Below are 24,208 nucleotides of genomic sequence, written 5' to 3'. Positions count from 1 at the left end.
GAAAACAAAGTAGCATGAAAGATGATGTTGAGATTTTCTGGGTACACTTCCACGATCAGTTTGAGCCAGTTTCAGACCATAATAAAAACATTAATACTAAAAAAAAGAGAACAGAGCACCTGTAAAGGAAGTTATGCTTCAAATTTATCAGAGTTCTTGGAAAGGGTTAGAAAGATGGTAAACACAGGTTCTCTCTGGATTTTTCAGAAGGCATTTAACGTAATAGTTTTTATAATGGTGGAAGATTACCAGAAGCATCATGTAAAGATCTGTGATAGGATCTACACTGTTCAACATTTTCATAAATAACATAGAAAGGAGATGAATAGTTAGGTCCCAGAGTTTGTTAATGCTGTATTCATTGTCAGTTTAAAGCTGACTGCAAAGAACTAAGAACTACAGAAAGATCTCACAGTACTGAGCAAATAAATTATGTACATTACATTTATCAGTTTTGGGAAAAATATGAAGAAATTGATGTGGGGAAAACATCTGACATTGATGAGTTCTAGCTTATTATGGCGTTATGGATAGTTCCATTAAAAAAAAAAAAAAAAAAGCAAGAGAGAGAGTGAGAAAAAACAACCTTGCACACAACTGCACTTTTTTTTTTTTTGACTACTGCTGAGCTGTTAGCAGAGTAATAAGAACAAAACAGTGTTTTCATGTGCCAATATTTTTAATAATGCATGCAGTTCCAGTCACCCTATCTTTAACAGTACACAAAAGCAGAATGATAATCTTTTAAAATATGGTAACAGTTTTCATGGGGGGGGGGAGAGACAGAGAGAGAGAAAGATATTTCAGTTCAGAGTATTGTTCTTTGAATTTTAAGAAGTACATTGAAATCAATGTTATTTGTAATTTTTCTTTTTAATTGACAGTAAGGCCAGTCATTTTGCAGTCTCACATGCAACAAAGAATCACAAAATAATTTTTTTCTGAAGAAGGGACCTTCTGAGGCCTTCTAGTCCAAGCCCCCACCAGGAGCAGGGTGAACTGGACAGCCTGGCTGCTCAGAGCATTGTCCGGGCAAGTTTTGAGCGTCTCCAAGCATAGAGATTCCACAGCTCCTCTGGAAGCTTATTTGAGCATTTAACCACTTTTACAGTGGGAAAGTTTTTTTCCTTGTACACAATCGCAATTTTCTGTATTGCAACTTTTACCTGTCACCTCTCATTCTATCACTGTGCACCTCAGAGAGTCTGGCTCTGTTCTCTACACCTTCAAGAACCACCTTAGTTCAAGACAGCGGCAGTATGTCCCCTTAGCCTTCACTTCTTCAGGCTGAACAAACCCAGTTCTCTCAGTCTCCTTTTGCAAATTATGAGGTTAACAGTTGCCGTTCTGCATGCTGAATTTGGCCTGTATTATTTCTGAAGTGTAAGCTTCCTTTTGCTTCCCATTTAATTAACTGCAAAGTGAATTTCTTTTTTTTTTTTTAAAAACACAAACAATTCCTGCCATCTTCATGATTTTTAGCAAGTATGGTTTAATAGAAGTATGCACACATCAATTATTTTCAAGAAAAAGAAACATGCACTGAGTTCTTTTTTTAAAATGAAAGTGCCAGGCTTTTCTTGTTTGAGAAATAAATTGCATACTTCAGGTTTCAATGCATTACACAGCTCAGTCTTTTAGAAGTTGCTTCCTATATTTATTCATTGTCTGAGGAACTTGACCATTTCATAACCAAGTATGAAAATACAAAGCAAGTGAAAGTGCATCTTGCAAGATTAGCAAGCTAGCACCTGGTTGTTTAAGAACTTGCTAGTAGTGCATGGTTATTAGATAACCCTTTGCATCCAGATCAGTAGTTCAAAGGCAGCCAGGAGCGCACCACTGAGGGTGCTTGATGTTATGCTGGGACATCTAGCACCTAACACAACAGAACAATAATCTTTCATCAGGCTCTTACAAGAGTTTCAATTTCTATACAAATACTCAGATACCGCCATCACAAAAATGATTATCACCACTGACATTTTTGCTGACACTCCATAGAAAAGCGCTATGTCAACAGGGAATATGAACTACTCATCCCTTACTCAAGATTAATACATACAGGGAGCACACAGAAAGAATGGGTAAAGTTAACATTAATGCTACTTACATCTTTTTTGAAAAGAGTCAAGGCATTTTTCACAAAATCTAAAATACCTTTAAAATGACAAAGAGTCAGGTCTGACAAAAACTGCTGCTACTCTGGAAGGCAGGGGAGAAGCCTGGACAATGAGATATTTTGAACAGCTAGGTTATGGAGCTACAGGAAGCATCAGTTTGAATTAACACAGTATTAAGGTGTTCTCATCCTCCTTCCCACACAACTTTCAGTATATTTTCAAGATGTTTTGCAAGATAAAGTTTGAAAAGCAAGAACAGACATTACCAATTCCAGTCAGTCAGCAACTAGGCCGCTAAAGTAACTTTTATACCCCACTAATTCTGCCAGTGCAGATCAGAGCAGAGTTTTACCAATATTCTGTTCAAATACCTGTGTCTTGAGTTCCTAGAAACACTGTCAGTTGGGCTACTTCTATGCTACTCAAAACAATATTAAGAGATTTTTTTCAACAGCAGTGAACTGTATTCCTAATGAAAAATTTGTGCACTGACCCCCCCTGCCCCCCAAAATCAATGGACATTTATAATCTCTCTATACAAAGAATTGAGATCAGTTATTTTTATGTAAGTGCTGTCTATACTGTGGCTACAGTTTTCAGAAAGAGAATGAACAACAGTAAATACAAACTGGTAAATCTGAAGTCTAGTGACAAATGTTTACTTTTGTCCTAATCCATGCTGCTTTTACAGCTGCTTTTTTTTGCTTGAAGAACTGAGATGGAAACCAAGAGGTTCTTATACCTTCTCCCAGGTCTCATCTAACTTATTTGGATCCTCTTGTCAGAGCCCTGAGTGCACTCCCATCCCCTGGGAGTTTAGCTGTCAGGAGAGCTCCATAAGGAGAAAGATGCATCTTGAAAATACCATCCTGCTCCGTTTCCCTCCTTGCTGTAAAATCTTAAATTCATAGCCCTTAATAACCCTCTCCTCTGTGCTGTCCTAATATCATTTTTATAACTAGTGATCTGTCTACACAGAAAGATCCTAAAGGAGCTCTCCAAGCAGATATCCCACAAGCAGTTGCTTTAGATAGTCGATTTCTTTGGCAATCGACTACAAGCTGAAGTCTGGACGCAGGATGATAAGCCACAGCAGTTATTCCATGGCCATCACGGCTGCTCAAGCTGAAAATGTGACTTTCTTGGAAGCTTTGGGTTGTTCCAACACAAGATAACTATTCACTTTTCCATGGTAATTAATGATGAGCAGTTCAGCTGACCATTGTGCACTGTCCTCGTACTCTAGAAAAGATCAATGCAGCAACAGTGTACTTCAAATCTCCTGGAAAACCTGTTGCAGCTGGAACAACCAAAGGCTTCACTATCCCATTAGGCCAAACACTCTCATTACTCTAGTGTTTTCAGTATAAGCAGATAACCTACAGTCATGGCCCCATGCCACTTGCCTTCACTATGGGCTCTTTTGGTGCCTGATGTTTTCCAACAATGGGTCCAAAGTCATCTTCTGTAGAACTGATTTCTACACAGTGGTCTTGAACAACTGCCAACAGTCTATGATTGTGACAAAGGGCACAGTCCCACAGTACCTGCACAAGGAGAGAAGAGTAGGTCTACTGACAGTAATCAGGGTCAGCTAACAGTCCACTGGTTGCCAAACAAGTCTGTAGCAAAGAGGCATGTCAAACCAAAAAGTCAAGTCAGCAGGTCAGGATCCAGAGCAGCAGGGTACATGGCCTGACAGAGACATAGCTGCAACTTAGCTCAGGCAATGACCAGGGGCAAAGGCTTGAGCTTAAAGACAACTCCTTGCTGAGGTGCCCCTTGCACTTAGGCTTCTCACAGCTCCTTCCACACAACTCTTCTCAAAGTAGCTCGATTCAAGTTTAAGTGGCTACACCATATCAGAGCTAACCTTGATCACTAGCAGCCAAACAGACTGCTGGAGGATGAGGTGTTCAGGGCTCTGACACCTCCTATCCTACAAATACCTATTGCTCCCCCTTACTGGTGATAAGACAGATACGAGTGACAGCAAGAGCAGTCAAAACAATTTTGACAAATCTTTATTTCCTACTCACAGGGCTCTGAACACCAATTTTACAATTCACCTGCATCTACTTTTGCAACTGTGTCATTTTGACAAAGCTAACAGCAGTCCAGACAAAAAAAGCTGCCTGCAGAACTGGAAGGGGGCAGGGGAGGGGGGAAGAAAGCAAACTTCCAAATCCTGCCAGACCGTAAGATTTTTTCAATTTCTGCAAACTCTGCATATTCCATATGATGCAGGTACAGAATGTGTTTCAGAGTTAACTTTAAAACCAAGATTGCAATTTTTATTTCAAAATTGCTACAGCCTGATTCCCAAGCATTCACTGGATGTTTTTTAAATAAGATCAATGCCAAGTATGGTAGCTATGATCTAAAGGTAAAATGAAATACCATCTCAAATTTTCAAATTTTTATTTCAAAGAGTATAGGAAACTGCTCATATAGCAGAATCTTCTCCACTGCAGTACTGCCAACACCCCCCCCCCCCAATCTACCATAAATAGCTAAGGGCTTTGTCTACCCCTCCTTTATTATTATTATTATTTTTTTTGAAGATGAAGCTTTAGCTCTTACTGATGCAAAGGAGTTCTGCTAAAAACTTAATCCTATACCACAACAGATGACATAAAAGGACAACTGTAAAAGCAGTATGGATTGGGACAAACACTAAGCATTTCTCATTAGGCTTTAGAGTTACCAGTTCATATTTAATGCTGTTAATTTTAGAAGAATATCTATTCATATCTAATGTCCTGGTAGGCTTCATTTTGGAGGCAAATCAGTACTGGTAACACTGGAGCAGCTAGTGAAGTATTCACAGAAAAATGAAGCAACTTCTGTACATATATGTATGGAAGAGATACATCTCCCCCCTCAAGGTCAAGAGCCTTCTCCATGCTATCACACCAGAGACCCATTTGCTTTCCTACCACTTGAAACACAAAACCACCTCCTAGATATTCCTTAATCACTTACAAGAGGCTCCTGAAACTCCACTATAGATCACCCATTTAAAAAACAAAACAAAACAAAACCACACCACACTCAGCCTCTATTCCACTAGTGTATTATCCAGCACACTAAAAATTTAGGGCTTAGAAAAAGTAAATTTCAGAACAGTTTATTAAAATGTATTATTTCCACAACTATGGGTTTGATTTGCACAACAACAGGGATTACAAGGTTCATGTCAGTAAATTTATTCTCATATTGAGACAAAGAATTATTGAGGATCATCATTATACCATTTCATAATTCTGCTTCCAATCTTCATTTGTTTTACCTAAAACTGACTTGGACCTAAAAGATGATGCTTCTATCCTCTTAAACAGCAGCATATCAGAGAAACAAGGTAATTTGGCACGATCTGCGCAGAGGGAAAAGCTAAGGCCTGTCTACAATTCAGGCAGTTACGTTTATATTCCCTTGACAACAAGCAGACTCCTTGTTGTAACTCAAGGAAATTTTATCGCATCCCCCCACCTCCCCACGCAGATCAAAATTAGAGTCTTCTAGAATACATTCAGTCCCACTTCAGATAGATGAGGATACTGCTCTTGTAAGAGGTAGAGAGAAATCATAATTTCTTAATACACTGAAGACCAGTGCTACTACTTAAAGAGCAAGCTTCTGAACAATCTTTAAAATTTCCAAAGTGAAATATTTTCAGTATACAAAATATTCCTGAAAAAAATATTCTTTTCACTGTGAGCACTTAGCTTACGTCAGTGAAAGCGGAGACACAAAGGTAACCAAGACCAGTATCAACTGTGTTTCTTGCATATGAATGCCATTGTGCAAGGTGTGCTGATCCCGTCTAATACATGCTTCGATTTCATAAAAAGTTCTAAAACAAAACCAATGCAAGAAAGCTGTTTAAAAATAAATGCTTTGGTTGGTTAATGAACTTGTTTATCCTTTTAAAAAATACAAAAAAAAACCCAAACCACACAGCAATGCTAGATTTTACTAACTGCAAAAATAGAAAGCCAAGGATGAACATGCTCATAGTATTTTGTGGAAGTATTGTACCACCACATATTTTCTTAATGAACTATATAAAGTGTAAATTTGCAATGCACTAATTCTCTAAAGCCAGGAGAAAATATTCTGCGAAGAAATTTAACATTCAAAACTGCACAAGCCAAAAGTCACATAAGAGCTTGCTTGTTAAAGCAGAACCACATCTCTTCTAGGAAATGCCTTCTGAATACATAAAGGATATTTTCATAATAAATGTCACATCTCTTCCTCCCCTCCCAGACTCTCGATTCTTTCCGAGTCTCCCGCAGTGGGTTTAACGGAGCTCCAGCTACATCGTTCACCCACAAACGAGCTCTGAAGCGCACCAGACGTTCGCCCTTATTCTACAGAAGGAGCATACCGACAACTCAGCTCTTCCCTCCCCCCACTCAATACCTTTCTGGGGTAGTGACTTCACATCCTTTGACATCAGCACAGCTTGAAAGGGGGATGGGAGAGCTACAGCAGAAAGCAGCAAAACCTGCTTTTAACTATGTAATGCCTCTACGAATCCTTAAATCTTCCAAATCGCATTTAATAGCGAACTAGCTTCTATATTCCCCGATTTTATTGAGCCTGTAATAAACCGAAATGGATTCTGCTACAAAGGACTTCCTGCTGCCCTTATCTGAGGATCACAATAGCCATTTATTAGCTAGTCCGAGAGGGCTGCGATTCACCAAAACACACACAATAACTCACCTCTAATATGCAAAAGGGCCACGGGCTGGAACGGCCCATTGGAATTGGCTGCATCAACCACCATCCTGCTGCCAGCTCTGTTACATGTCAACATCTAGGCTCCAGCAGGAAAGGCAATGTATTCCTTAAGGCAAGGACCCAGCCTCCATTTTAGTTTAAAAAAAGGCAGAAAGCGAAGCGCTCTGCAGCTGGAGGGACCGGGCTGGTGCGTGATGTCAGCGGGCAGCAGCGGCCCCATTGGCTGCCGGCCGCCACTTCAAATGACACCGAGGAAGCTGCAAATGAGGAGCGGCCGCCGCGGGGCTGGCGCTGCGCTGCGCGGGGCTGGCGCTGCGCTGCGCGGGGCCGCTGCGCTGCGCTGCCCCCGCCCCGCCCCGCCGCTGCCGAGCCGCCGCCGGCAACTTACTCCCACCAACAGCAGCCCTAAGAGGGGATTTGCTTTGTTTTTATTTTTTTTTTATTTTCATCGGGACGATTTTACTCTTTATCCCCCCCCCCCCCCCCCGTGCTCAGCACACACCTGCTGGAACCGGTGCATACATCTTTTCCTGAAAAAGAGCAAAGTTTAAGGTTTCTTTTAATAGAATTGCCAAGAATCACCAAACAAGAGGTCAACTTAACGGTGAAAAATACCTGCATTAACGTCTCCTACAACGTTAGTTTTCAAAAGCCGTAATAAAAGGTGGCTCATGTAAAAAATAGGTCTTTAAAAGAAATACTGAAGTCAGCATGAAGCATAGTTTAACTGGTGAATGTCACATTATATATGTATGTATGCATATACACACACACATATATATAGATATGAATTCATAAGCAAACACATATTAGCAAGCAGTACCACATGGGAAAGCTCATTAAGTTTGATATTTTAAAACTTCTCCTAATAATAACTCAAGCTAAAATGTAGCTGTCTTAAGTTTAATCTAATGTTGTTAAATTTGGACAGTGCAAAACTCAGGTTTTCCCTTTTAAAAAGTTCAGTAATTATCCATAACATTTTAAAATAAAAAATTAAGAACAAAGTATTGCAGCACTAAAAAACAATATATCACTGCATATAGGTGTACAAAAGAACATTCTTTGCTGTATAATCCCAGAAATACAAATAAGTTGCAAAACAACAACTTTTAAACCTTTTACTTAAGGCATTTATAAGAAAACTGTATGGAACATTTTCTTTATCGTAAGAGATTTGCACGTGTGCACTTCCTAACAGCTATTTGACAGGTCACTGCCTCTCCCGGGCACTGCCCCTCTGGGAGACGCGTTTGGAGAAACTGGCAATGTTAGACTTGGCCCTTCTCCGCATTTGTCCTCCCCTCCCCCCATAGCGTTGGCACCAGAATGTCACCTTTAAATATTTAAATTACTTAATCTAACGACACTGTCCCAATTCATATCTTCTCAAGAAAGGTGTGCATCCAAAAAAAAAAAAAAAAAAAAGGAGGAAGAGACTTTTAAATTACATAATTTGCTTATGAAAATTTGGAACACAAACAAATTACCAGGCATATGCATACCTGCCTGGGAAACGCTCCCACACTAGAGTGATGCAATGTCACAAGTGAGTTAGAGCTATACTGAATATTATTGAATGGGATGAAGGGGACAGACCAACTGGGATATATAAGAGAGGACTATTACCCATAAGACACATGGTGAAATTAGATTTTCTGACTGCTGACAGGCCCTGATTTGAAGTAGTATCTTTTGGATGTCACAGTTCAAGAAGGATGTAAACTCGATGAGAAAGCCCAAAGGAGGCCAATCTAGAAAATATTACTTATTTGGGGGGGGGAAAAACAAAACAAAACAAAACACCCAACAAACAAAACCCAGAAAACAAAAACCAAAGAAACCCCACAACATGCTTTGGCGTTTTGGGGGTAGAGAGAACTACACTGAGGGTATCCAAGTATTTTAAGCAGTAAATATGAAGAGGAAGGCAATTAGCTTTTCTACATTCGCTATGGACAGTAAATCCCTTCTACAGCAAGGAAGATTTGCATACTAAATGAAACCACCTCAAAACAAGCATAGTGCAATAAAATACTGCAAACTATCCATCCAATAATTTAAAAAACTGCTGGAGAACATACATAAGGAATGATATAAATGTAGGTGGTCCTGCTTTTGAGCACAGCAAAATGGACTAGATGAGCTGCTGAAGCCTTTTTAAACCTCTTCTCTAAGTAGACAGCAACAGATTCAAGTCAAGTCCTTCTGGTCTAGGCAAAACATGAGATTTATTTCATGAAATTCTCAAAAATTTATATTTTTTTAAGTAGTAGCATTATTTTCTATCTAGTATTTGATATTTATATGTTTTAAGGACATACCTCAGATACAAAGTTTTGGTCTTACAAAGCAAAGACTATCACAGAGACATGCCTTTTAACAAAACTAGATTTTAAAAACAAAAAACAAGGCTGACCTCAAATGACAAAATGCTCTACAAGATCTTGACGGATGAAGGAAGGAAAAACTGAACAGGTCAGTTCATTTTTTTTTTTTAATATACATGAAATTTTCATAAACAGATTTTTTTTTTTTTTTAAACACATCCAGTTTCTTTTCTACATCTAAAGTAAAATTAAACTGCTCTATAATGATAAGCCTCAGTGTGATGAAACAAAAATTGGGTTTAAAACCCTGGTTTATCTAGTAACCACATCTTTAAAAGGCAGCTGCTCTATAACATCCTCCCCTCCTCTCCGCTTGTATCTTTCCTCTCATGTTCAACTGCTGCTTCTCTCTCTTTGAGACTCCCTGCAAAGATTAAAATAGGTACGAAGGCTGCTAGTACAATGGCACAAAACTGAACTACCGTACTGGAACACAACAGAGCAAACAGGGAGCATTACTTTAGCTACAGTGCTGTTTCCTATTTTATACATGATAAAAGCATGGCCCAGTAGTTGGACATTCATTTGCAAAATTTCAATAATGGTTTAAGTAGTCAGCCCCCACCACACACACTGTTCTTTGCTAAAGAGAGCGAATGTGACGTTTGCAGTGCTAGCCGTTTGCAGTGCTAGCGGTAGTACTGGGGCAGCACTAAGTCACACTGAAGTAAGTTTTGTCTTGTGAAATATCCATATCCTGTTCACATTTCTTCCTCTTTGTAGGAGGATGCCATTACATCAAAGGCCAATACTTAGTAAATTACCACAAAAGTGGTTTAAACAGTAATTCAGTATATTCCTGTTTTGTTTCTTACAGAACACTAATGGAGTTACAGAACTTGAATCTTTACACGACCTTTCTCTTCTTTACAAAATCTGGTATCTTCTTGCCAGTTGTATAGCTTAAGAGGAACATTCTGCTAGCTAGCTAGCTTTGTACAGCCTCCCTTTGTTTCGGCCTTAAAAGCTGAATTATTTTGAGCAACATCATTTGGGAAGAAGATTGCAAAGAAAAAGCAGTTAGGAATTGATTTACTGATGGGGAGGGAAAGGATAAACAAGGCCAGTGGAATGGAGGTAATGAATATCAGTGGGAGGCAAAAGAGGGTACTTGAATAAATGCATGAAGACACTTCTGTTGCAAAGGAATCAAAAATTATACTAACTAACTACTAGTGACAGAGTCAACGACATACAGGATAATTAAACTCGGATGACTCTCTATTTACATGAGGACCCCTTCGACAAAGTCGTTTAACCTCTCAGAACAAGTGAGGGTTGCTTCTGTTTTGTTTTTGTTTTTCTAGTCTGAACGCTAGGGTAACTAAAGGCATAATAATTCCATCGCTACTGAAGCTGCTATTCCTCAGCAACATAAGCCAGACCAGATGCAGACAGCTTCAGTCCTATTCCAGCATTCCCGTCCACTCTATTTTGCTCCCATCTTCTCCAGTGGTTAGCCCCGTGGCAGAGCTGTCCACTAACCCAACAGAAGCCCCTTACTTTTTTTGTCAGGTTGGTTTTCTGTTAACCTAGACTCTGTTCAATGGCAGTCTAAGCTGAAGTAAGTCTGTATCAGCTAGCACTGCAACCCCACCTCTTCCAAGCCATACGTGCCTAACTCTCTGAAATCCTTGTACCCTTGAGCCAGTCCAAGGGCTTGTACAGGTGCATGCTTGAACCATATCTGGAGACTGATCAGAGTTAAAATGAAAAGGAAATAGGTTTGTTTGAGCCAGGTCAGCTCTGTTATCCAGTTCACCAGACAATCACACACAAAAGGGATGGGAATAAACATAATTAATTTTTACTGGTAGGAGCAACTTAAAAAAAATAAATAAAATTACAGCCTAAACAAAGCACAGCATTCTCATGGATGATGTAAGGGTGAAGAAAATTAGGGTCTCTTCACAAGCCTGACCAAAGAGTTCAGAAGGAAACTCAAGGACAGTAAGTCACTGTGTTTTAGAGGCAAAATGTCATTGGATACTGCACACTCTAAAGGAGAAACTACAGTGATAGGAAGGTTACTAGACTTCTCATACAAAATTCTGACTCGAGCCCAAAGGACAGTGTACGGGAAACGCTCTTCAAGGAAACTGAGGCTGCAAACTCCTTGTTAATGCCTAACTATTGAAATAAACATGCAGATTAAAACAAACAGACAATCCCTACCCGGATAAATGAAGCAGGTATGGACTATCATTTGCCCCCTCCTTTAAGGAGTTCCTAAGAGGCATGTAGAAGCAGCATGGAGACAGATAGTGCTGTACCTCACATGTTGAAAAACTGGTAGCATTTACTCTTTCTAGTACAGTGATTAAAAGTAGAATTGGCAAATGATTGCCTGATTACATAGGTCACACAAATCATTTGCAAGAAATGAAGCACAAAAATTACATTTAAGAAAAAATACTTGAGAGCACACTAGTATTTCAGCAAACACTCACTTGCATTTAAATGTATAAACAGTGCATTCAATGTTTGATTAGTAGAGGTTTTTTGAAAGGAGAAGTGCAGTGCGGTGGCAAAAACATCTAGGTCTGATTATGATGAAGACCTATGCAAAGGAATGAACTGTTCTCTTCGTAAATAAGGGCATAGTAAGAAGGTATTTTAAGAGAGATCTAAACTCTGAACAGACAGGTTAGAACCTAGAAAATAAGACACCACCACATTTTAAAGCCTATTTTTATGGATTCTATCCAAGCTTCAGTGGAAACAAGTTTGGTAGGAAATGCTGCCAGTGACAGATGTAGAGCATTCTCCTAACACTTTCAGCTGCTGACTAATGAGTAGGTGTTTGATAGGACAGTTGAAATGAAAAACGGCTCATTTATCCAAACCTATGATTTCATGTAAAGCTAGCTAAAGAAATTCACACACATTTCTCAAGAAAAAATATTTCTCTTGTTACCTTTTTTGGTGGTTATTCACCCTCAGAATGTCATATTTCTTAATCTTTAACATGTTACAAAATAATTCAGAATAGATAACTGCTAAAATATTTTAATATTAAATGATTTGATAGAGCACATTTTCCTGTATGAACACTACACAACTGCCAGTTCTTGTTTTATGCCATTCTATGTTTACAACACACGTTTATTTCAATAATTTAGCTAGACATTTAAAGGAAATTTAAATACAGCAATGCCTGTTTATACAACACTATGATAATGTTTTAAAGATCAAAGTTCAAAAAACCAGAAGTTACTAAATTAAAATGGCAAAAAAAAAAAAACCAACCTCCAGTTCTTTCACATGATACAATATATACACTTACTGATACCTAATGATGCTGATGTAGGAGAGAAACAGCTCTTGCAGAATTTGTTGAAACAAAAAGGTACATAAAGGAAAATACATTACAAAATCAGGGCTGCCAAAAACACTATCAAAGCATGAATGCAGCCAGGACTAGAAGGATATCGCTCAGTATACTGAGTTAGTCCAACATGGTTCACATACAAGGGAGAAAAATGTCAACTGCTTCACAAAACTGTATTCATCGATGCTTTGCATGAGAATTAACTTGTTTTGCCTCAGTGTTTTGCCATTTAAATGCACTACGTCTTAGGGCAAATTATCTTTTATGGTAGCATTATCCAGTTTAATCTTACTTTACATAAAATCCTTGAGCTAAACAGCAATGCTACCACCTTGCAACTGAACAAAATTCCTTAATTACTAAGCACGCACCTAAGAAGTGCAATTAAACTAGAATGGCTGAAATACTGCACTTTTGTTCACTCCCTAATTTATAACTGGCAGGGGTAGGTTTCTATGACAAAGGTGCCATTAAACATTGAGATCTCCAATCCCAATAGTTTAGGAGAAAAGTGTTCCTCATAAACAGTCTTTTGTCTCTACTATTCCCATAGACTCACTGGATATACATAATATAATTGAATCTCCTGCATTTCAAGAAAATGGATGGTAGTTTTAAATGACCAGGTAATACCATGTCTTTGAATTTGAACTTATCTTGTTATGAGTTTGTGGAAATTTTAAACATACATGGTTGAATTACTTTGTAGCACAGAGGAAAATACGTTTTAACTTTTTTCCAAATACGCTTTTTAATTTATTTACCTTGACCATAAGTTTTATTTGGCTATCTGTACCCTATGGTTGAGGGTAATACACAAGTCTTCTGTTTCTGACCTCTTCAGAAATTCTTTTTCCTCCTTCCTCATGATTACAGCAGTTTTATCAACAAATATTTGGTCTGATTGTTTTTTGAAGTATCAGAATCTTAAACTGGAATCACCTGCAATCTTGATCTATCAGACTAACTTTGTACAGAGGATGAAAACTGAGCCATCTCCTAGACAGCTATTTATGACTTTAAAACATTTGGAAAGCTTTAATAATACTTCTCTCCCTATCAGAGTCCTGTATCGAAGGCAGACAAGTTGAGACACCATCCTAAAGTTATCCTCCTGCACAAAACAGACTCAGAATTTGGCACAACTCTACAGTCTCTGGTTGAAAAAGAAAGAAACTACACATACGCTACATGGAATGTGCTCAGAAAAACAGCATCCTTATGACTTGTCACATTATTTATTTATTTAAAATAGTTATGACTTAAAGCATGATTTCAACATAAAAACAACTAATCAAGAAACAGACATCTTCACTAGAAGGTGCAAACCAGGGCTGATCAAAAATGAAACACCACCATGAAATACATTAAATTCTGCACCAAGAAAACAGCACAACATTCCATATTCTGTATTTCTCACGACTGAAAAGTTAGTCTAGATGGCCCATCTGTCAACTTAACTCATTTCTTCCTACCTTAATACATACTTTTGTAAGAAAACTGTATCCACATTTTCAAGATCAGAAATCTAACTCTGAGAAGTAAGTACTAGTTCTGTAAACAAATTTGGAATGGTATTTGAAAATTAAACTGAATTACAAATGCCATCTTTAAGACTACATACAGCAATGCTCACCTTCATCTAAAAAACAAACAAAACCAAAAAGACCCCAGTGCTTTGGTATTATAGGAATTATCTATAAGGCTATAAACAGATTTCTATCCAGCTTGAAAAAAAAGCAAATACAGAAAATGCTTGCAAAAAGCTTATTTTGAATCATGCCCAAATTTACATATGCATGACTGACACATGTTGGTTTTGAAATTCTGCAGCATTTCAGAACAATATCAAGGAGCACTGACCTTTTTTAAAAATGTGTTATTCTAGGACTGAAAGAGAACATTATCCTTCAATGAATTATTACTTGCTGGTTAAAGTTAGATTTCTGAAACAATTGTGTTTGACAGTGTATAAAACCTTGTATCCCAATCAGAAAATCTTAATAGTGTATTTAAGAATTCTTATTGCAACACTTTTCCGTATCGTAGGGATTCCGACCACATACTGAAAAATCTCATCGCTCTCTGTACAATAGCTCTTTCCAAACACTACACATTTATACAGTTTACTGAAATAAGCATATCCTTACAAAATAATTCATACAAATATAAGCATGCTCACCTGTTCATACTGTCAAAAATCCCTTGTAGCATATAAATCAATGTACATAATGGACAAGGGAGCAGGTTAGAACTACATAATCTAGGAGAGATTGTGCCATGCCAGAGAAACAGTCAACCTCCAAAGCAAGTATTACTAAAATTCTAAATTCTGATGAGAACTTTTAATAGGATGGTTTTTAACCTTTAGTTTTACTTTTCTGTATTAATAGTCTTGAACAGAAGTAAAAGTGCACCAACATTTAGGTTGGTAATTAACTGTTTATGAAATGCCACACTGCTGGCAGTTCTATTTTTTGTCCCTTTTTTATCTTGGCCAATTATGTTCTTGGCAAGTCAAACAATAAGAGCAGCAACGCAAGGGTGCTGTCCCACTGAGGCCAACACTGGCACACTGCTCTCAGTTGGTAAGGGAAAACTATAATCTCAGTAAAATCAGAGGAAAAATAATATTTATTTTAAAAATATGGCTGAAAAATAAATTCCAGAGAAAATTCAGAAAACATTAGGTTTGATCTCCTAATGGCTTTACATAGTAAACTAAGTTTATAGAACTTAAAATGAGTGATAGTTTTCCTAACATGTATTTAAAAGAAAAAAGAACCTGAATTTGGAATTAAATGCAATTACCTCATACCAAAATAAAATACATCTTTCCTTTCCCTCAGCATTAAACCCAAATCATGCAGATCAAGCCTCTGTGAAATATTAAACAACAATTGTCTCTGGTTACTAACAATTTGCCATGAGAGCTAAAATGAAAACATATTATTGCAGCCAGTCAAGTGTGCAAGCAATGTGCATGCAATTCATAACATATCAAGACACGCCATCAAAAGTTTCTCTTTAGTCTCACTTCTTATGTGTTTCTCTCCAAACTAAATTATCATAGCTAAATGATTAGCACATACGCATCACATATGCAAACTCTGGAGCTTTTCCCACTATATAATGTACTTGGATATCCAAACTTCATAGAGGTAACCCTAGATTAAAAAAAACTGAAGTGAAGATGACCCATGGGACATCACCAGAAACAAGCATGGTTAATCCCAGCACACAGCATGATAAATTACAATCACAGATACTATAGAATTATTTGCTAGTTAACCATTAACTTGTCCATAACAAGTTTCTTGCTTATAAGTAGGCAGTTGCAAAGACCTCAAACTATATCAGTGTGTTGGTGGGCAGGTAAATACAAGCTCAGACACAGTGTTTGTTTTATATGCTTATGAAATATTCATATTGAACATGTATACTGCTTCCCTTATACAGAACACTGGTATTTTTAAACAATTTCAATCTATCCTCTCTTAAGAGAACAAAAAATGGTAGTTTCTGAAGGCCGAAACACCCCTTGTCATTTATACTTTATATAACAGAAACATTCATCAGAAAGTTTTCCAGAAAACAAGCAACCCCTCCTCCCTAAACCAACCAACAACAGCTTTAGGCCACTAAGTATTTTTTTTTCCAACAAATAGCTGAAAATAAAATCAACTTTCCACAGCTGAAGTATCTGTACTGCAAATGGGGCCAACAAGGAGAACTGGATAAGGAGAAGTTAACGTAACACAAGTTTGTTAGCATAAAATTATTTTTTCATGAAAACAGGTAAGATCTTTTCAAGACTTTCAACATCTTAGATCACAGTCATGAAGGCAGTTTTCCAGAGATATTATCTGAATTATCTGTGGTCAGATGAGCTATCTATTTTACCTGAACCAGATCAGGTTGCACTGCAGTGTGCTGCAGGGTGCTTTACCAGCTTGTAACTTTGCTAATATATGGATCTGCATGTGCCACAAACCAATAGCATCACAGACTTCTCTTTTCTATGTTTATCTCTGCTCGTACAGCCTCTTAACACATAATTTATTTCCTTTTCTTTTCGCATTATCTGAGCTACCCTGTTCCTCCATTTCCTGAATAAATTGACGGTTTACAATGTTAAATATAAGCTGCTTCGATGACTATAAATCATACCAAACTAATACAAGCAAAAAAGGGGAAACAGACTGGTACTTCCAGAACCTATCATCAGCGCTTTTGTGCAATGCCCAAGAAAAAGTTAGCAGCATGCCTGAAGACCAAAAATTGACACTGTTTCAGAGTAAGAGGCAGAATATTCCTAAATAAAAAACCTTGACAAAGGTGACGAAGGATGCAGAGAAGGCAGAGTTACTGAATGCCTTCTTTGCTTCAGTCTTTACTGCTCAGGCCAGCCCTCAGGAACCCCAGATCCTGGAGGCAAGAGAGAAAGTCTGGAGAAAGGAAGACTTTCCCTTGGTGGAGGAGGAGTGGGTTAGAGATCATTTAAGCAAACTTGACACCCACAAATCCATGGGCCCTGATGGGATGCACCCACGAGTGCTGAGGGAGCTGGCGGATGTCATTGCTAAGCCACTCTGCATCATCTTTGAAAGGTCATGGAGAACAGGAGAGGTGCCTGAAGACTGGAAGAAAGCCAGTGTCACCCCAATCTTCAAAAAGGGCAAGAAGGAGGACCCAGGCAACTACAGGCCAGTCAGCCTCACCTGCATCCCAGGAAAGGTGATGGAGCAGCTCATCCTGGAGGCCACCTCCAAGCATGTGGAGGACAAGAAGGTGATCAGGAGTAGTCAGCATGGCTTCACCAAGGGGAAATCATGCTTAACCAATCTGATAGCCTTCTGTGATGGAATGACTGGCTGGGTAGATGAGGGGAGAGCAGTGGATGTTGTCTCCCTTGACTTGAGGAAGGCTTTTGACACTCTCCCATAGCATCCTCATAGACAGGCTCAGGAAGTGTGGGTTAGATGAGTGGACAGTGAGGTGGATTGAGAACTGGCTGAATGGCAGAGCTCAGAGAGTTGTGATCAGTGGTGTGGAGTCTAGTTGGAGGCCTGTAGCTAGCGGTGTTCCCCAGGGGTCAGGACTGGGTCCAGTCTTGTTCAACTTCTTCATCAATGACCTGGATGAAGGGAAAGAGTGCACCCTCAGCAAGTTTGCTGAGGATACAAAACTGGGAGGAGTGGCTGATACACCAGAGGGCTGTGCTGCCATTCAGAGAGACCTGGAGAGGCTGGAGAGGTGGGTGGAGAGGAACCTCCTGAAGCTCAACAAAGGCAAGTGCAGGGTCCTGCACCTAGGGAGGAATAACCCCATGCACCAGTACAGGTTGGGGGTTGACCTGCTGGAAAGCAACTCTGCGGAGAAGGACCTGGGAGTGCTGGTGGACACCAAGTTAAGCATGAGGCAGCAATGTGCCCTTGTGGCCAAGAAGGCCAATGGTATCGTGGGGTGCATCAGGAAGAGTGTTGCCAGCAGGTCGAGGGAGGTGATTCTCCCCCTCTGCTCAGCCCTGGTGAGGCCACATCTGCAGTACTGCGTCCAGTTCTGGGCTCCCCAGTACAAGAGGGATGTGGCACTACTGGAGCAAGTCCAGCGGAGGGCCACAAAGATGATTAGGGGACTGGAGCATCTCTCTTATGAGGAAAGGCTGAGAGAGCTGGGCCTGTTTAGCTTGGAGAAGAGAAGGCTGAGAGGAGATCTTATCAACGTGTACAAGTATGTGAAGGGAGGGTGTCGAGAGGATGGGACCAGACTCTTTTCAGTGGTGCCCAGGGACAGGACGCGAGGCAATGGGCACAAACTGAAACACAGACACTTCCAACTGAACATGAGGAAAAACTTTTTCACTGTGAGGGTGACAGAGCACTGGAACAGGTTGCCCCGAGAGGTGGTGGAGTCTCCTTCTCTGGAGATATTCAAAACGCGCCTGGATGCAATCCTGTGCAATGTGCTCTAGGTGACCCTGCTTGAGCAGGGGGGTTGGACTAGATGATCTCCAGAGGTCCCTTCCAACCTCAGCGATTCTGTGATTCTGTGATTCTTCCCCATCCCAATATTTCAAGGGACTCACTGACCGCAAGGTGGGTACCTCAGCCGTGCTCCAGGCCACTTAGAGCCTACAGGTTACATCGATCTAATAGAGAACTTGGAGTACAAGAAAACAGCCCCATTCTACGTACTGTGTTTAAAATAGAGCCTCACGTAAGGTACGTCACGCCACACATAGTAATCAAGCCAACATTTGAGGAAAATGCACAACCTCCTTGCCAACTAGAGATAAAAGAAAGGTTTCCCAGTTACTGTAGCCATTTATATATAGCTACCCGTTATCAGTAACTGGAGTTTGGAAGCTGGAAACTGGTTAAACACAGTTAACTTGAGAGAATGCTACGTTCCTTCTAACTCTTCACTCAAGTCAAAGCTGCCTTAATCATCTCAGTCTTCTGCATTACAGCCTGCCAGTTCACTTTAATTCTTGTCCAGACTCAGATATTAAGCAACACTCTTATGGCTATCCAAAAAGAAAATTCCCCAGCTTCACTCAACACACCAAATGCATGTCAAGTCATACATCTGTGTACATATTAGGATAAAAGTGTGACCGATCAACAGCATTCTCAGCAATCCTAGTAGGTGGGAAATAAGTCATGAGCGATCGATGCAAGACAAATATAATGCATAATACTTCTAGCATTGCTTGACATCTAAATATGTTGCTTCAAACTATTAAAATACTCTTAAAACATACCTCATACAGTTTTTAGGAGTGTGGGGTTTTTTTGTTTTTTTTTTTAAACAGCAAATCAGTTATTCATAATCAATAGATCAGTACATCTGACTACCATTGGAAAATTCTGCTCCAACACTGCTAAAAACTACCATAAATACACTATGCTAGCATGTACCTACACAACACAGACACTGGTAAAAAGAAAAGATGAGAGCTATGTTAATATGAGAAGGCTTATCATCTTTTCTTCACAGAAGATGGTAAGTAGAAGATCGCAAAGTCTTAAAATTGAGAAGGGAAAAACTCATTTTCATCTAAAAGACATCACCCTGCTTGACCCATACTTAGGAAATCCAGACCAATAAACAGCAATAGACCATGCTTACCTCTTAAAGCCATGAGATATCTCAGCACAAACAAACTGTAAGTTTTGAGCATTTGAGGACAGATGACTGATATTTCATGGCAGAGGACAACATACAGTCTATCTTCAAGGTTTATCTGAACCTTAAGCCTTTCCATGGCAACTTATTTTTCATACAGAGCCCAAATATTCTGCTTTTGTGCGAGATGAGTGAATTTCCCTTCCCATAAACTGTTCAGATTGAAGATACTTACATAAATCCTATATGGATTGCCAAGAAGGCAACACACTGGAAGTTCTCATATAAGGAGTGAAAGAAAGAAAGAAAAAAAGGGTGCATGTGAGTGCGCTAACATGAGCGAATTTGTGTGTGTGCATATTTTTAATACACATATGCACATTTTTCAGATATAAATAGTATCATAGTTGAGATGGTTCTCTATCTCATGCCCATGATCTCCCACAAGAGTCATTCTAATTAAAAAACAAAACAAAACCACACACACAACACACACATACCTTTTAAAGCTGGCAGTTTTTGAAGCTCCCTGTTATTGCTAACATTAAACCTTGAAGAACTCTGACGCTTTTCCTTCTTCAGTACTGTCTGTGGTGCTGGTACTTTGATTTTAGATAGCTGTGCTGGGGGAGGAGTACTGTTTGATTTTTTGTTTGATACCTATTAAAAAAAACAAAAACAAAAAACAAAAAACAAAGTTAATTAGAATTGAAATTGTTATGAGAGAATCTTCTAAAAACGTTTTGTTATAGAAATTAAGCAAAATAAGTTTTTAATTGAATTACTCTAATCCTCATCCTCTGAACATTCACTGTTCACTCTTTTCAGTGGTTTCTGTACCATAACCCTCCCTAGGTGGGAGCAGATCACTGTTATATGCACTAGCCCACTACCCGCAACTGAAGAGAAATTTTCAAATAATGTATTTCCTCAGTTACTCTCAATTTGCCTGAGGTGTCCAGATTTCCAAGGTGTTTGCTATCTAACTTCCACTTCAAAGGGATCAGGACCTTTCCATTTACAGCAGGTGCACCTTTCACCGCCTATTTGCACTGCACCTCACTGCCAGAGGCTTAACCTTGGCGAGGGCATTCAGGCTTTGATGTAATATGAATTTAAAGGAGTGGTTCTTATCATTGTAGTGGACTGAGCATTTTAGAAGCTTCAACAGCTTCCAAAATGTACACAAAGGATTTGTGGCAGTTTACTGCCTATTCAGAGCAGGTTGCTTTTACTGTACTATTCCTCATGGGATTATCACTGTACCACCGGAAGAACAAATTAAATAACATACCATCAGAAAAATGTTTCCCACCTATAGGTTTGCAGAGTTTGCTCTATTTCCCAAACTATATTTGACAGTGGTCTCTCTCTCTCTCACAAGCTGAATAAAATACAAATTAACAAAAGCCTGCAGAACTTGTGATACTGCTTTCCTCATTCCTTTTATGAAATAGAAAAAGCAGGCTTAAAGTAGGCAATAGCTAGCTCTTTTTAATATGAATGATTTTGAGAGGTTCTTTACAAGAAAAATAAAACATCTGAGTGAGCTATTCTATAAGAATATAAAACAACCCTGATTTATCTGAAAATCTTACTGTAAGCATTCAAATTCTTTTTACAGGATCTTAAATTGCTGTAGAAGACTAAGATTTGCAAACTATTTTACACTGAAGCACGCACATCTGAAAATGCACCTTAGCACTTTTCTCTTACAGGAAATACCATATTCTCCTTTTCAATAAGTGTACACATGATAGGAAATAGGAAAAAGAAATCAGCACTTGTCCTGTTCAGACGGAAGTGAGATTCAGGATGAAAGTCAGGTTATAAAGGTGCTGCTTCAGCAGTTTGAATGACTTCAGTTAGAGTTTCATTAAGTATAGTAGTTAGGAAGGTAGTGTTTCATTCCTGCACGAACTAACATCAGTTGCATTTTCACTGGGATATGACTAAAACAACAGAAATCACTTTACCTTACATTCTGAAAAGGATTTCCAGAATAGCTTATACATCAGCAGCTTCCATATGGTCTGTGAATGTACACATTCAGCACACAAGGAAATGTTACCCCACATAACCGTTTAGTGACTCTAAAGGTAGATAAATCTAACACACAGTCATTTTAGTCAAAACTTGTTCTAGCAGAAAGCACTCCTTAAGTGGGAGAGAAATGCACATGCTTTAAGAATAGGTTAAAAATTGTATTATATTATGTATACTGTACTGAATGCACTGAAGATATGACTGAAAGCAACATTTGGTTTTTCATTACCTTTTTGCAACTTGTTTGTAAAAGCAAAATACACTTAAGATTACCATTTTGCAAATTTACCAGTATAATAGCAAAAACGCTTACAGCCTTTTAGAATAAATAAGGAAAAAAGTCAATGCACTAAGCACCACAAGTTTTAAATTCCTGAAGACATACAAGGATTTGTTTCAGTAAAAATGGCATACATTGGCAAGTTAAAACTATTTACAGACAAGTAATACCTATTATTTTGCATTTTTCAGCATATTTTTTTTTTAATTTCAAACATTAAATGCTTAACAGTCTTTTTGCTGAAACATAAGTGACATTAAGCTTATCAATTAACTCAACTAAAAAACAAAAAGCATTCTAAAAGTTATAGAGAGGCTAAGCAGAAAGGAAAATAGCACTAAAAATTAGGAAGTTATGATTTGCCATGCATTAGACAGTAAAAGCTAATTATGGAGTATTATAAACATTATTGTTACATGGGATTCTACACTTTCAATATTGTGCCTGAACTTTTTTTTTTCCCCTGAATTGGATAGTTTCCACTGTCACCTGTGAGTTTTCCTGTTTCGAGTAACAAACAAACTTTCCTGTTTCCTATATTCCCAACCAAATTCTCAAGTTTGAAATAACAGGTGGACACATGTGCCTGCACACATAAACACATTTCCTGTACTAAGGTAGTACACACCTCAGGGAACCAAGTATTTTAAATTGCAGATACATAGTAAAATTAGCCAAAAGTCGTTATTTAAGAGATGGGTGACATTTCTAATTAAAATGTTGCAAGAAAGCATTTTTGTTGCCGTGGCAACCGCCCTATCTAGCAGGATGACTCCAGCGTAGTTCTAGCCCTGGATCACTCACTGGTCAGTTTATCCAATAGATTTTCTTCTTCTTTCTACTACCATCTACGGTTATCTCTGCTTTCTAGTCATGCGTCAACCATTCGGCCAGCACATATCAAACAGGCTAAAACAGCATACAGTTTATTATTATTGAAATACTACTACTACGCAGCTGTAACTGATGACCTCTGCAAGTGACACTACACTGCTGTCGAGGGAGAACTTGGCTCTAAAACTGTCAGGTAACCAACCCTGGAGAGAAGAGCACCTGGAGAAAATGACTTAAGTCAACTTAAATAAATCGCACAGCTCAGCAATCTAAACACCCCCCCCACACACACACACACACTTTTGATGAACCATATCAGCAAGTTACAGGTCCATCTCAGACTAATGAGAAAACAAGTTCAGACTAACAATTCTGTGTCTGCATTTGCAAAGATTTCAAGGCAACACACTAAACCTTTTATGAAGGTATAGTGTTCGTTAATTTAGACAGAAGAGCCAAGCTCAGCTTCCTCCCAACGACAAACCAAACTACTTCAGAAACCACAACTCCTGAGAATAACTGATTGGCTTAATCAGTGAAGAATTCAACTTATTCAACAGCAAAACAGTCAAGCTAGAGATACATTATTATGAATTAAATTTACTTCCCCTTCCTTCTGACAAACAACTCTCTCCTACCCAAATACAGTTGTAGACACACTGGACTCCAGAAGTGGCTGATCTATCCTTAAAATATGTACACATCACTTTGGAAACCATCAGACTGAGACTGTGTTTCTTCAGAACATAATTAAAAAAAACAAACACACTCAGATTTTTGATAGATTTGGTTTTAAAAGCTAAACCTTTACATGTTTCAACTAAGACAAACAAGACCAGTGATCTTTTGATTTTTAAATCATGCTTTTAACAACAATCAAAAAAGTAGAGTTTGTTCTTTGGTTCCCTTGAATAGAATTAAAATGAATTCAAGAGAGTGAAAAGGGGAGAAGAGAAGGAGGTCTCTTGTCAGTAATGAGAGTTCAAGATGGATAGCCCTTGCATCCCTTCTTCCTACAAGTCCTCGTGCATCAAGCAGAACAAGGTATTTCCCCCCCCCTTAATATCATTGTTTTGAGGAAAGTTAGATTTTTTGTTTTTATTCAAGTCTATCACCTTCAAACACGACAGTTTTTAATTCAAGCAGCTCTAACCTCCATACCACTTCCCATTAACAGGACAAATGCTAGGCATAAACTGCTTACCCAAAAGATAACCCCAGCTCCTTCTGATCAGGCAAATAAATGGTTAATAATAATAATAATAAAGTAGAAAAGAATAGAACCAAGAACTTCATGCTGACAGTTTAGCCACTCTGGATA

General features: G+C 38.6%; 1 protein-coding gene across 7 annotated transcripts in view; it reads right to left on the bottom strand.

The window, feature by feature from the left end:
• The window catches only part of PPP2R5C (protein phosphatase 2 regulatory subunit B'gamma), an 89,903-nt gene that overhangs the window by 49,593 nt on the left and 16,102 nt on the right, over window positions 1-24,208 (bottom strand). For 3 of the 7 annotated variants that reach the window (XM_067294976.1, XM_067294978.1, XM_067294977.1), the window contains exon 3: window positions 20,228-20,387. In XM_067294976.1, coding sequence (XP_067151077.1) covers window positions 20,228-20,387 — 160 coding nt within the window. Of the gene's footprint in view, window positions 1-3,529; window positions 3,671-6,857; window positions 7,061-20,227; window positions 20,388-24,208 lie in introns of those variants that run through there. The other 4 variants (XM_067294979.1, XM_013940762.2, XM_013940760.2 and 1 more) reach the window with 4 other exon arrangements.

The sequence above is a fragment of the Apteryx mantelli genome, chromosome 4, assembly GCF_036417845.1.
Source record: "Apteryx mantelli isolate bAptMan1 chromosome 4, bAptMan1.hap1, whole genome shotgun sequence".
Lineage (NCBI taxonomy): Eukaryota > Metazoa > Chordata > Aves > Apterygiformes > Apterygidae > Apteryx > Apteryx mantelli.
This window is presented reverse-complemented; position numbering and strand designations above follow the sequence as displayed.